This window comes from Phascolarctos cinereus, unplaced genomic scaffold, assembly GCF_003287225.1.
Source record: "Phascolarctos cinereus isolate Bilbo 61053 unplaced genomic scaffold, phaCin_HiC Scaffold_4;HRSCAF=312, whole genome shotgun sequence".
Taxonomy (NCBI): domain Eukaryota; kingdom Metazoa; phylum Chordata; class Mammalia; order Diprotodontia; family Phascolarctidae; genus Phascolarctos; species Phascolarctos cinereus.
The window spans coordinates 355713034-355727715 of record NW_027555847.1 but is presented as its reverse complement, the minus strand read 5'-3'; the positions used below and the strand labels follow the sequence as shown (position 1 = coordinate 355727715).

Here is a 14682-nt window from a genome sequence, read left to right as displayed (position 1 = left end):
CATTCTCTCCTGCCTCCTCAGTCATATATAGGATTGGAGAGACAGAGAGACACAGAGAGAGAGAGAGAGAGAGAGAGAGAGAGAGAGAGAGAGAGAGAGAGAGAGGTGTAATAAGCTTATGTGTATTTATATATGTATGTGTATATATAGTGTGTGTATATGTATACATAGATGTACATTCATGTGTGTAGATGCATATTTTATGTCTATATGTGTATGTATTATAGCATATGTATATATACATGTGTCTATGTGTAACTGTGTATGCATGCATTATGGATGTACCTGTATAGAATGTATACATATGCATATGTGTATGCATGCATTATGGATATATATGTATAGAATGCATACATGTGCATACATGTGCATATGCACATACACATATGTAGAGAGAGGGACATTAGTGGATATGCTGTAGCCCACAGTAAAATGTTAATTCCTTGAGGACAGAGGCTTTTTCTCTGTAACACCTAGTGAGGTTCCATATACCTAATGGGTGCTTAATAAATATTTGTTGAATTGTATTAGATTGGATCTGGCTGTCCCCAGAAGAGGCAAGACAATTTAAAGTCTTAGGTAGAGTTGTGGGAACTTCTTTTGTTTCATCCCTTTCCGGTATGAATGAATATCCAAAGTCCTCCCTGGCACCTAAGATGAAAAGGAATATTTATTTCTAAAGAAAGCACTCAGCAGCCTTTACGGTTAGAAATGCCTTTTGTCTTCTCTGCTCCCAAGGCCTTCAGAGTCCAGGGGAGGAAAAATCCATTTTTCAAGAGTTTGTACAGGCTGAACATGGATTTTAGACACAAAGTCCAGTCAGAATGTTGGCTCCACAGGAGAAGCTAACCCATGAGCCCCTAGATGGGAGGCCCCATTGAAATCCTTGTGGCACTACAAGTGAACATTTATCTTCATATTATTAAAAATCCCTCTACCTTTCATCTCTTTGATGAATGAAGCCCATTCAGTGATACTGAATGGACCTGGCTGGTTATCCTTTCCAGCTGTATATTAGCCCACACATTCTGCATTCTTATTAAATTCCATAAAACAGGTACTGCTGTGATTTCCTGGTCTGTGTTTTTAAAAGACTGTTGCCAACAGTAATAGATGTATTTTTTTATTCCCTCCCAAAGAAACCTACAAGGTTTCCCATAGATCCCTTTTTGTTGGCAATTTTATTCTGTTCTTTCAGAGATATCAGTTTTTATACACTGTGGCCAACATTGCCATTGGGATCCTATAGGTCACACACATCCACAGGGGAAAAGACTCTGCCCCCAGATCATTCTATCCTTTTTTCAATCAATCATTGTTTCTCACAGAGCCAGCAAGAGTAAGCTCATGAGCAACAGCTTTGGGGTCAGCAATAGCTTTACAGTTATTATTTATTGAATTAGACAACAGTGTTGTAGGTTGGCAAGTGTTCCAAGTTGGTGGTAGTCAAATCCTCCAGATCCAACAACTTTGAGAAATGGAAAATCCTACAGAAGCTTTTAAAGCCAGAATGCCACGACTCCTTAAATATGTGTTTCATTTCAGAAGGATAAGGCTACAACTAGTTTGGGGGAAGTGAGGCTTGGTCCCATGGGTGGTGAAATTTTGAGAGCACTAACAACACTTGCATGCCCTCTAGTTAGCAAGAGTAATTAGTCAAAACAGGAAAGTGACCAGATGGCATACTTCCTTCCACACTGCAGCTACAAAGCCAGTTTAGTGCCCTGTCACCTAGCTCCAGCCCAGCACACCCCCCACCATGGCAAACTTCCCAACAGCAACCCACTCATGGAGTTAATGCCTCTCTTCGTCTTTCTGTCTCTGTCTGTCTGCCTCTCTCTGTCTCCACCTAGCTCTTTCTGTGTCTCTCTCTCTGTATCTCTGTCTCTGTTGGTCTCTGTGTGTGTGTGTCTGTCTGTCTCTATCATACACACACATACACACACAAGATTAGCTAAAAATGTATAAAATTGACATTATGTAACACTTCCTTGACTTAATTGTACCAATATATTCCCACATCCCTTCTATGGAGCTGATGCTTTCCAAATTCTGGTCAATAATTGTGTAGGTCCTGGATTGTATATATTAGGGACTTGACACCAAGTAGACATTACCCAGGTGAGGTAAAAGGAGAGGGAGCTGCTTCTTCTTATTGGTTAGGAGAAAGAAAGGCAACATGGAGAAATTCTGAAAGTGAGGACAACCCTTGCCATGGAACAAGAAGAGAAAACAAAAATAAACACAGAAAGGGCATTTAGGAGATCTGATCAGATACTGAAAAAGAACCTGGACAGGAAAGCTTAAGAAGTCCATGATATTATCCTGTTATTTGGTAACAAACTAAGTGACCTGTGTTTTTTTAATTATATTCACTCATTTTGAACATACAGAAAGAAAAAATACAGAAATACAGAAAGAAAAAATAGAATATTTCCATGTACAAAGCACAACGTAAAATGAGGATTCAATATAAAACCATGAATTTCCATTTCACAGTTTACTTTTTTTTTGTAAAATCATGTAATAAATACTAGAGACTGTTTTCAAAGCTACCTTTTTTTCTGTGCTTCCTTCTAAGCTTTTTTTTTTGTTCTCTGCTGTGCCCTTTTTTTTCCTTTCCCCCTCCCCACCTCGCCCTAGAGAAGGCTGCCATTAGACACTAAATATGTATATGTATGTAAAACCACACTATATATACTTCTATTTATCAGTTCTTTCTCTAGATGTTGAGAGCATCTTCCTTTATAGGTCCTTTGTAGTTGATTTGAGTATTTATAATACTCAAAATGACTTAGTTCTTCAAAGTTGTTCTAAATGTCTTATTACATGGAAAAATAAGCTCTGAGTTTTATTATTCATCTTCTTCTGTGTAGGTACGCTCCACTTGGCATCCTCTTCTTGATTGCTGGAAAAATTGTTGAGATGGAGGACATGGGAGTGATTGGTGGGCAGCTGGCCATGTACACCATCACCGTCATCATCGGATTGCTCATTCATGCAGTTATCGTCCTCCCACTTCTCTACTTCTTGGTAACTCGAAAAAATCCTTGGGTTTTTATTGGAGGCTTACTACAGGCGCTCATCACGGCTGTGGGGACATCCTCCAGGTACCTGGACCTTCCCTGGCATTACTCCTATTCTAATTGAGGATTTAAGAGGCAGTATTGGTGTGGTTGGTCATGGAAAGGTCACTGGCCCGGGGGATAGACCACCAGAGACCATCTCAATAATCCCGTGACCTGGGCCAGGGTATTTAATTGCACCAAGCTCCACTTTCCTCATCTATAAAACAGGGATAATAAGGTTATTATGGGATCTGATGAGATAATATATGTGAAAGCCTTTAGGGAAAAAAATAAGGCTTAAACAGATGAGATGCATTATTATCATATCATTTTATCTTATTTTTATTAGCATTTTTTTTACACCTTCATTTTCAAATATGCCCCTCCCCAGCTATCACTTCTTAAAAAGAAAGAGAAAAAAAGTTATTTTGGTAAAAAAAAAAAGGAACATATTAAACCTGCCTGACAGCATATGCAGTATTACACACACACACACACACACACACACACACACACACACACACACACACCCATCTCTGCATAAAAAGTGCATTTTTCTCAACTTTTCCCTGGAGTCAACTTTGATAATTATCATTACACAGAGTTCAGTTTCACTAAGTATTATTATTATTAAAATTCATCTTGTATTTTATTTTTAATAATTTTTTTCCAATTACATGTATAGAAAGTGTTCAACATTCACTTTTACAATATTTTGAGTTCCAAACTTTTTTTTCTCCCTCCCTCCTTCCACTCCCCTTTCCTCAAGATGACAAGCAATCTGATATAGGTCATATATGTATAATTGTATTAAACATATTTCCACATTAGTCATGTTGTGAAAGAAGAATCAGAACAAAAGAGAAAAACTAAGAGAAAGAAAAAACAAACAACAAAAAAAGTGAAAATGGTATGCTTTAATTGACATTCAGACTCCATAGTTCTTTCTCTGGATGTGGATAGCATTTTCTATCATGAATCTTTTGGAATTATCTTAGATCATTGTATTTCTGAGAAGAGCCCCATCTATCAAAGTTGATCATCACACCATGTTTGTGTTTTATTTTAATAAATGGCCATTAGCTTGATATGGCAAGAAGTTTTTTTTAAAAAAAAATTTTTAACTTTCAGGAATATGAATTGATTTAATTGCTCCTATGATAACATCATTCCCATTTGCATTTAGTTGGGTGGTAGAAATCTGTCTTCTTTGGCCTGGAGGAAGGATGAGCTGCCTTCTCCTACCCTCTATTCTTTATCTTCCAAGTTTACGTGTGAAGGAAGAATAGTTATGTTCCCCCCAAAGTGACCCCTTGCAGAGAGAGTCATCTGCAGCCTAGCTGGTGGAAGGGACATACGTGTAAAGATCCCTGAGCTGCCATCTTGCTAATGACAGGGAATACCTACTCCTCTATTTAAAGGGAGACAACAAAACTGATTGCTTTGTTACTAGCAAGTTAGTAGCTGGCAGAAGAATCCTCTGTCATAGTACCATGAATGTCATATTCCCAATAATGCCCGTGTTTCTGGTCTTAACCCTGTTTAACTGTCTTTTAGTTCTGCTACCCTTCCCATCACTTTTAAGTGCCTGGAAGAGAACAATGGAGTGGACAAACGTGTGACCAGATTTGTTCTACCGGTGGGTGCCACCATCAACATGGATGGGACTGCTCTGTATGAGGCCCTTGCCGCCATCTTCATTGCTCAAGTTAATAACTTTGAACTGAACTTTGGACAGATTATTACCATCAGGTAATTATGTGTGTGTATGCATACATATATACACATATGTGTGTATGTATTTGTGCAGTATTTTCCTTAAGAATGGCTTTAAAAGATCGGAACAAGACCTAAGGTTTGAGGAATTAAAGGAGAAAAGGGAGAGATAGCAGATGTCACAAAAAACAAAACTTATTTACTGGTTAATTTTTTTTTTTTGGTGAGGCATTTGGGGTTAAGTGACTTACCTAGGGTCACATAGCTACTGTCAGGTGTCTGAGGCCAGATCTGGAGTCAGGAGGACCTGCGTTCTATCCAGCTCTATCCACTGCGCCACCCAGCTGCCCCTACAGGTTAAATTTTTTTTTAAGTTTCTGCTGTTGCTGCTGTGTCAATTTAGTTGTGTCTGACTCTTCATGACCCCATTTGGGGTTTTCTTGGCAAAGATATTGGCGCTTTTTGCCATTTTCTTCTCCAGCTCGGAACTGAGGCAAACAGGGTTAAGTGACTTGCCCAGGATCACACAGATAGTGTTTGAGGTCAGATTTGAACTTAGGTCCTTCTAACTCCGGAGCTGAAATTCTAACCACTGTGCCATTTACTTTTTTGTTATTCTAAACTTTTCTAACTTCAACAAACATGAACATTGCTATATACAAATAATAGAAAAGAGGATTACATATAAAATATGTAAATACATAATACATTTAACATGTTAATTTCAAAAGTTGTTCTGCTTAGGAACTAGGTGGCACAGTGGACAGAGACCCCTGGAACTGCAGTCAGAAAGACTTGAATTCAAACCCAGCCTCAGGCACTTACTAACTGTGTGACCCTGGACAAGTCACGTGCCTCAACTTTCTCAACTGTAAATGAGGATAATAATAATACCTACCTCCAAGGGTTGTTGTAAGGTTCAAATGGGATAATCTGTAAATCACTTAACCCATTGCCTGGAACATAGTAGTTGCTTAACAAATGTTCCCTTTCTTTTTGTGTCTCCATCTAAACTTCTTTGTGATCTCTTCTGTGCGTTTTTTTTAAAAAGTTTCAGTAGGACTCTTTTCTTTCTTTTCTTTTTGTTAGCGTCACTATCACTAGTACCCATTCCCTCTCACCAGTCCTCCGCCATCCTTCACCCAAAAAATAAACAAATAAAATTGTTTAAACCTTTCCTTATTACAAATATTCATAGTGAAGCAAAACAAATTCTATCATTGACCATGCCCAAAAATATATGTCTCATTCTACATCTTGAGTACATCACCTCTCTGTCAGGAAGTGAGTAACGTGCTTATCATGGATTCTCTAGAGTCATGGGTGTTCATTACATTGACCCGAGCTCTTAAGTCTTTCAGAGACTTTTTTCTTTATAATATTGTAGACATCATATATTCTCTTGGTTCTGCTCACTTCATTATGCATTATTTCATACAAATCTTCCCAAATTTCTCTGAATCCATCCCTTTCATCGTTTTTATGACACAATAATATTCTATTACATTCATAATTTTTGGCTGTTCCTCAATTGATGAATACCCTATTTTGTTTTGAGTTTTTTGCTCCAATGAAAAGTGCTGCTAATGAATTTCTTTTTTTTTAGTATTTGAGTCCTTTCCCTCTTTCCTCATATAGGCCTCAGAGTAGTATTGCTAGGTTAAAAGGTAAGTACCATTTTGTTACTTTTGGCATGTAGTTCCAAATCGTTTTCCAGAGTGGCTAGACCGATTTATAGCTTCACTGACAGTGCATTAGCAGGCTTCCCTCCCAGATGCCTCCAACTATTGTCGCTTTTAATTTTCATCATCTTGGCCAATCTACAGTGGCTGTGAGGGGGAACCTCATATGTTTTAATTTAATTTTCATTTCCTTTATTATAAGTAATCAGAGCAGTTTTCCCCCCTTTTCTAGAAGAGGACATGGTTGCATTTTAAGATTTTGCTTTGGAAAAAAAATACACAAAATGAAAAGGATGGCAGTTCAATAGTACCAAATTAAATTCTCAACACATTAATGAGATCAAATAGCATTCATAAATTAAGGAAACTCAAAGATAAATCTGGCCAAATGAAGATCTTCAATAACTAACTCAGAAGAACATACTGAATTAACAGGCACAATAAACAGTGTTGCTAATTGCGGGAAACGCTGTTAACGGGTACAGGGGATCTTTAAATTTAATAGGTTGGACAACACTTGATTAAGGATTAACATTTAGCTTTCAAAATTACACAAAAGACCCCCAACTCTCTCCTCCAAAATATGTGTAGCCACTTAAATTGTGAATGGTTTACCAGCAACAAAAAGAGGGAAAAAACCTTTAAAAATTAAGTTTCAATAAATACATCAACAGTTAAAAATCTAGCTAAGGCTATCATGCAAGACATTACACAACCAAGACCAACTCAATTGTATAATAAAGGCAACTTGCCTTCAAAATGAACTCTACCCTTGTATGTTATTCTTAAAAAAGCAAACATGATGAATTAACCCAGCTGTTCACTTGAATTATACAAAAGTAGCATGATTCAAAACGAAAATAAGAAACTGCCTACCAATCTCCAGCAGTAATAAATCACAATACACAATGCATACGGGAGTCATACCAGAGCGACAAACTCTTGTACGAAACAAAGATATTTTAATACCCTTAAAATCTACATTTTTTTCATTGAGACCATTCATGAAAAAAGATTCTCCAGTTAGAATTCAGACTGTAATTAATGCTTGCATCAAGGAAGCTATATTACAGCTATTTGCAGAGAGATATTTCTCTTCCCCAGTCACTATGCTGTCCTGTCTCTGCTTCTTTCCCGTCTCTTTGTGTTCCTGCTTCCAACTTTTCTTCAGACCGTGAGAACTGAATCTGTTGATATGATGTTGTATAAGCCATAGCATTTTGTCATTGGCCATCTGTATTATTAAACCAACTGGTAATGGATTAGTAAAGGCTTCTTGAATGAGCTCCTCACTCAGTCTGTCTGTGGTTGTGTGGGGCAGTTTTTCATAGAGCCATTGATAGTTTGGATTAGGAGCAGTTGAGGTGGTACGGTGGATAGAACACTGGGCCTGGAGTCAGGAAGACCTAAGTTCAAATCCAGCCTTGGATACTTACTAGTTGTGTGACCCTGGGCAAGTCAACCTGTTTGCCTGAATTTCCTCATCTGTAAAATGGGATAACAATAATACCTACCTCCCAGTGTTGTTGCAAGGATCAAATGAGAGAATATTTGTAAAGAGCATAGCCCAGTGCCTGGCACATAGTAGGTGCTTAATAAATGCTTGTTTCCTTTCTTCCCTTGAGAGTTGCCTGTTTGTATCCTTTGCCCATTTCTCCACTGGGGAGGGTTGTTGATTTTGATAAACAGGCATTATCAGAATTGGATTGGCTCATTCCTCAAAGTTATTCCTGAGACACTGCCAAGTAGTCGACCAGACTATCTCACATTTATTTATTTTTTAATCCAGACCTATGATTTTCATACATGTATGGAACTTCCAGAGTGGAAGCTTCCTAGATAAATTCAGGGTAGGCTCAGACTCCCCAGAATTAGATGCATTGTGCATGGGGTCATGTGTCAGAGATGGAACTTGAACCCAGGTATTCCAGACTCCAAATGTACTCCTCTCTACTAGTTTACAAAAACTGGCATGTGTATACCCTAGTACCAACCTGAAATCAAAAAGCTCTGCATGACTTTTAGAACCTCATCTCTGTTTGCATCACTCCTACGTATGAGACAGGATAGCTATCACCTAATCAAAGGGTCGGTTTACATTTTCCTAGAACAGTCCTAACTCCTGCTCCATGCTATGAAAGCCCTAAGCTAGTCATGTTGGCGTGGGCAATGTTTTTCAGTGTTTACTGTGCCGTGGGGATGAATTCTTTCCAAACATTGACACATTTTTCTCTGCACTTGGTGCTTCGTTTAACAGCATCACAGCCACAGCTGCCAGCATTGGAGCTGCTGGGATCCCTCAGGCAGGGCTGGTCACTATGGTCATCGTGCTGACTTCTGTCGGGCTCCCCACGGATGACATCACCCTCATCATTGCTGTGGACTGGTTCCTGTGAGTATGAGCCAAGAGCATCTCATGGGCTTCCAGAGACCCAGGCAGCAAGCAGCACAGCCACGTGGAGAAAGGCAGTCCAACCAAGGATTGCATGGCCCTTGTCTCTGCTGCCCAGCCCATAGCTAGAGATCAAAGGCTTCATTCATGAAGTCGTAAGATGCCATAGGTCTATACTTCCTTATCAGTCCATACAACATGGCTGGCTCTTATACTTTTCACTTAGAAAAGCAGTTTAGTGACCAGGAAACTGTTCTATATATCAGACTAAAATGTAAATCAGCACATTGTCCTGTGACCCAACATCTCAGATCAGCAACTAAGCCACAAAAACATTAATTTTCACACTTGGGCTAGGGCATCACTCTGCCTTTTGTTTCCTATTTCAGTGGCATAATTTGGTATACAGATGGTTTACATCTGAATTGAACAAGGAAAGGACAGAAATACAGTCCCTGGGAAGATGGATAACAGTTCTAGGACTAGAGCCATTTGTCTATAGGGTGCATTCTAGGGATAGAACTGCACCTCCCCGTGCCCTCACCTCCCTACCCCTGAGGCCCAAGTTTCCTCCTTTTCTCCACCCCAGTTGAATTTTTCTTCTTCATTCCTTCTATCACTCTTCCTTCCTCTTCTCAGGATGGGCATGGCCACCATGGCAGGATGGGAATATTCTGAACCATCTTGTGAACTGGGCTAAAGGTGTCCGCATTCAGCACAGCAAGGGCCTGGCTCATCTAGGTGTTTAATAAAGGCTTATTGATTAATTCAGTCCATCATAGTTATGTGACTGACCACATTATTGAAGACAGCTCCATAGATGGATAATCTGGAGGAATGAGATTAACCCAAGTGCTCTCAGTAAAGGGAGGAAGAGAGAGACAGAGACAGAGAGAGAAAGAGAGAGAGAGAGAGAGAGAGAGAGAGAGAGAGAGAGAGAGAGAGAGAGAGAGAGACAGAGACAGAGACAGAGAGACAGAGAGACAGAGACAGAGACACAGAGATGGAGAGACAGAGAGAGATTCTAGCACTGAACAAGGAATGAATTGCTATAGAGAGCAGGGGGAGTTTTTAAGTAAACATTTTATAAAGAATTTCACAGTATAAAAGAAAGTGAGTCATAAGAAAGGGAAAATAAGGAGGAATACTAAGGCAGGAGAAAGTCTCCAAGAAAAAAAAAAAGGAAAGAAAGAATCCCCAAAACTACTTCCATTAAATAGCTTCTGGTCAATTATGAGTAATCTGAGGGCAACAGCTACAGTTAGAAATACTTTACTTTCTCCTGTCTAACCAGTTACAAGATTTTTTCCTAAGTCACATGTAGAGGGGTATCACAAATAAATTAACCAGCTTTCTGAACAAGTTGGGAATCCAGTGAAATTCATTCATTATCATTCATCCATTCATTCATTGACTAAACAAAAATTTATTCACTGCCTATGTGTTAAGCATTGCTCCAGGTACAGAGAGAAATAAGTCTGCCCTGTAGTTTATTTATGGTTGATCAGGGGCCTGACCCATCCATTGATATACCATGTTGCATAAGTACATTAGAGTGTCAAAGTGGTATGAGAGGACCAACTAGGGGAATGATAAAAGACTTCATGGAGGGAGTGGTATTTGAGTTGTCCTTTAAGGAAGGGTAGGAACTTATAGGAGAAAGGGGAAGCAGGGCATTTGGGTATGGGGAGAACTGTGAATGAGGAGGGGAAAGGATCAAAGTGAGAAAAACTCTTTCTGTGACCAAAGGCAGCGAACCTGCATCGGCAACACTAAGGTGTTTTGAGGAATAGAGAAGAGCTGAAGGAGCCGATGTCACAGGCCTTCCCAGCTCACCTATTTTGTTACTGTTCAGTCATTTCAGTCATATATGACTCTTGATGACCCCATTTGAGGTTTTCTTGGCAGAGATCCTGGAGTGGTTTGCCATTTCCTTCTCCAGCTCATTTTACAGATGAGGAAACTAAGGAAAACAGGGTTGAGTGACTTGTCCAGGATCACACAGCTAGTAAGTGTCTGAGGCCACATTTGAAAGTAGGAAGATGAGTGTTTCAGACTCCACATCCAGCACTCTGTCCACTGAACCGCGTGGCTTACCCATCTATTTTACTATCTGTGTAACTTTGGGCAAATGACTTAAGTTGGCCTTCAGAAAGTATTTTAACTTCTCTGAGCCTTCATTTCCTTATCTATAAAATGAGAGCACTGAACTAAATGGCCTTTGAAGTCACTTCCAGATTTAGACCTATGATCCTATAATATTATGCTTCTTGGAACTGTGGTTTCATCATCTGTTAAATGAGCGGGGTGGAGATCATGGTTTTTAAAGTCCCTCCCAGCTCTACATTCTTTGATCCTGTGATACTAAATAGGAAACTTAATTCTCTTTGCTAAGGGTGGGGCATTGGGGGTAAGGGTGAGGGCCCAAAGAGAAATGAAAAGGTTGGACTAGGAGTCGTAAGTAAATGAGTAAGGGAGATGAGAAAAATAGACTAGAAGGATTGCCTAGCCCAAATGAGAGTCCACCTAGGGTTTTTGTTGATCAGTCATTTCAGTTGTGTCAGACTCTTTGTGGCCTCATTTGGGGTTTTCTTGGCAGATACTGGAGTGTTTTGCTGTTTTTCCTCCAGTTCATTTTGTAGATGAGGAAACTGAGGCAAACAGGGTTAAGTGACTGGCCCAGGGTCACACAGCTAGTAAGTATGTGAGGTTGGATTTAAACTCATGGAGACGAATCTTCTCTTTCCAAGCCCATTGTTCTATCCTCTTAGCCACCTAGCTGTTGTGGTGGGTCATAAATTTAGGGTAGTGAGAACTGTTCAATTCAACAGACATTTGAATTAAGTGCCAGCTATGTACAAGGCAAATGCTAGGCACTGAGGATACAGGGGACAAAAACAAAACAGACTCTGCCCATGTGCTTGATTTTGTAACTCTTTCTTGCATTGCTCAACAACCTTAGTCAAGAGTGGAGAATTCAAATGGCGGGAGCTGAGCAGGGCTGAGCAGGTTGGGGACAGCAGGGGAAAGTTAAGGGTTGTGCAAGAGATTCTAGGAAAGTGCCTGGTTAAAAAGACTATGAAAGTGGGCACATTGTCAGTGCAGTTGATTTCCTTTCTTTCTTCATCCTACAGGGATCGTCTTCGTACAACCACCAATGTTCTGGGAGACTCTCTTGGGGCAGGAATTGTTGAGCACTTATCACGACATGAGTTGAAGAACCGAGATGCAGAAATGGGTAATTCTGTGATCGAAGAGAATGAAATGAAGAAACCCTATCAGCTCATCTCCCAGGAAAATGAGACAGAAAAACCCACTGACAGCGAAACCAAGATGTAGACTGGCACAATGAAATGTAACTTTCCCACCCAGTTGCATCTCATTTTCCAGAAATCCCTTATCTTGCTCTCTCTTCCTGATTGGATAGCATTGAAAAATGATCAACAAAATTTTGATGGGGCCAAAATGTATGATTGTCATTCTGTTTCTCAAAACAAAAGGAAAAAAAATGGACAGTTATCTACTGGTCTTGCCTAGGTATGTGCAAAAAGAGATCAGAAAGGTCGTTGACCAAGTCAACAAAAAATGCAAGTGTATATGACACACACAACCCTGTAAATGTGATCTTATATTTTATAAGCTGAAAAGTCAAAATTAGGTAGAAGAGGCTGGAAATATCTATATTTTTTCTTAACTCCTATTTCAAAATTTCTCGACCCATAGAACACAATCCAGTTTAGGTCCCAAAATATAGCTTAACTTGATATAACTGCAACCAGATAGAAGATAGGCAATCAGAATCTCTCTTTATCTGGCTTGTGACTTCCTGTCTCATCTCACTAATAGAAGAACCTCCATCCAAGTGTATAGGAAAGGCCAGTTCAGGGGCTGTTGGCCATGTGTCCCTTTCTGGAATCTTGCAATAAAAGGCATTTCTTAGAGGGGGAGATTTGCAGGGAGAATATTTCTAAGGCAGAGATGGCAAGGTGGCAGCCCAGTCCTAGATCAGAAGCCATCTTTTCCAAACTGGCATCTGTACAAGGCACCAAGTAAGAGGTCATTCCAGGAGTGAAACTTCACCAAATGCTTTGGACAGGGAAAAGAGAGGAGTGAAAGGTCAAGCTTCACTTCCTTTTCCTCCCAATAGGGGGAATTTTGGGGGGGAGGGAGAGAATTGTTATCCACTATATCTACTAAGAATAGTAATTTAGAAAATAAAACTGAAAACTAATGGAGTGCTTAAGCTTTTACTGGCACTAGAAAACACATGAAACGCAAGATAGTGAGTGGATGACATGTTTCAGAAATGTAAAAAGAATTTTAAAGAGTGACATTATGGGTCTCCATTGAGGAATATAAATGAAAAGAATAAAAGGGGGGGAGATTTACTCTTTACTCTGATGTGTTTTCTGTTCAGTCCAAAATCATTCCCCAAGGAAACCTGAAGATCAAAATATCAATGTTATATATTTTCATTTTTCATAAATTTTGAAGCTGTCAAAATGGAAGAGGTTTATAATGTGGTTAGAGATAGGGAGGAGGTTGAAAGTTGAGTGAGGGCCTCTCATGTCAAACTATCTTTGTGATCAAATATTCACTGAATAAGGAAAGGATACATTTCTTTGAGTTAGAATTCCACTCATCAAATTGTTCACAATATTCGACTACATCATCCTTGTTCCAAGGAGAAATAACAAATGATCGGTGAGGTGTTGTTCATTGGACTTAGGGAGGGAGCATTAGTTTTAAACAAGGCAACTCCTCAGTTTTGAGTCAAGAGACAGGTATAATTCCCCCCAACCCCCCTTAGGAATATCCAGTGAAAGTGATCATCTGGGAGCTGTCAGACAATGCAAGCTGTGCTTGAGTCTGTAACTGAAAGCAGCAAAGGATGGATTTGCTTTTGCTAACAGGTTGACTATCTAGACCCACACATCCTCTGATATGTAATTAGAACTATTTTTTCTAGAAATTCAGTGCATTTTGTGCATATAAAAGGTTAATGTTAGTCTATACAGAGTAACATTTAATGATTTTTGTGGCTCTATTTGAAAAATATATGGCAAAGACTTCATGAAAGTGGCTGTCTTTCTATGACATCTATGGAGGAAAATGGATTGTGACACAACACGTATCTTGGGGTTTTTGTTCTTGTTTTTTTTATATACTAACTCTGTTTCTTATGGAAATCAGGTCCTTTAGAATAATCCCCTTCTACCCTTTATTGGCTTTGCAGGTAGATACATCCAGTGTGGACTGAGAAACATTACTATGTAGATGTATTTTCAATAAAAAAAAATAGTTTTACATTAGCTCACCTGTGCAGCGTGGTATTTTTCTTCAATAAGTAATATTGGCAATAAGTATTGGTAATAATTGGAAATAAGTCCTATGGTGGAGCAAAAGGTTCCTTTTTGGAAAGCTACTGGTAGGCTGGGTAAGGCTGACAGAGAGGAAGGAAGTGACTCTTGGAAGAGGTAGAGTAATAAAGTAGCATTCTTTTCTACAGTGGTATCCAACTCGAATAGAAAAGGAAGGGAACTAAACCATACAAAGGATTTCCTCTGGGCTCTAGATTTAGTTAGAAAAACCACATAGTGACATTATCTATGTTCTATTATATTTTTATTTTGTTAAATGTTTCCCAATTCCATTTTAATCCATTTATGTCAGTGTTTGATACCTCTGTTTTACTAGAGCTTGTCCATGTGCCATGCATGACTGTGAGTCAAATTTCTCTGACGCACCCAATCAATCCCAAAATGGGATTACAAAATTATTCTTCTTCCCCCAAAGTTGTTTCCAATCTGACTATCCAATTAAA

General features: G+C 39.2%; 1 protein-coding gene across 5 annotated transcripts in view; it reads left to right on the top strand.

Annotated features, from left to right (window-relative positions):
- The window catches only part of SLC1A3 (solute carrier family 1 member 3), a 111090-nt gene extending 96920 nt beyond the window's left edge, over positions 1-14170 (top strand). For all 5 annotated transcript variants that reach the window (XM_020995933.2, XM_078153216.1, XM_078153214.1 and 2 more), the window contains 4 exons: positions 2877-3110; positions 4626-4820; positions 8724-8858; positions 11993-14170. In XM_020995933.2, the coding sequence (XP_020851592.1) occupies positions 2877-3110; positions 4626-4820; positions 8724-8858; positions 11993-12197 (769 nt within the window). In that variant the 3' untranslated portion in view covers positions 12198-14170. The remainder of the gene's footprint in view (positions 1-2876; positions 3111-4625; positions 4821-8723; positions 8859-11992) is intronic.
- The last annotated feature ends 512 nt before the right edge of the window (positions 14171-14682 follow it).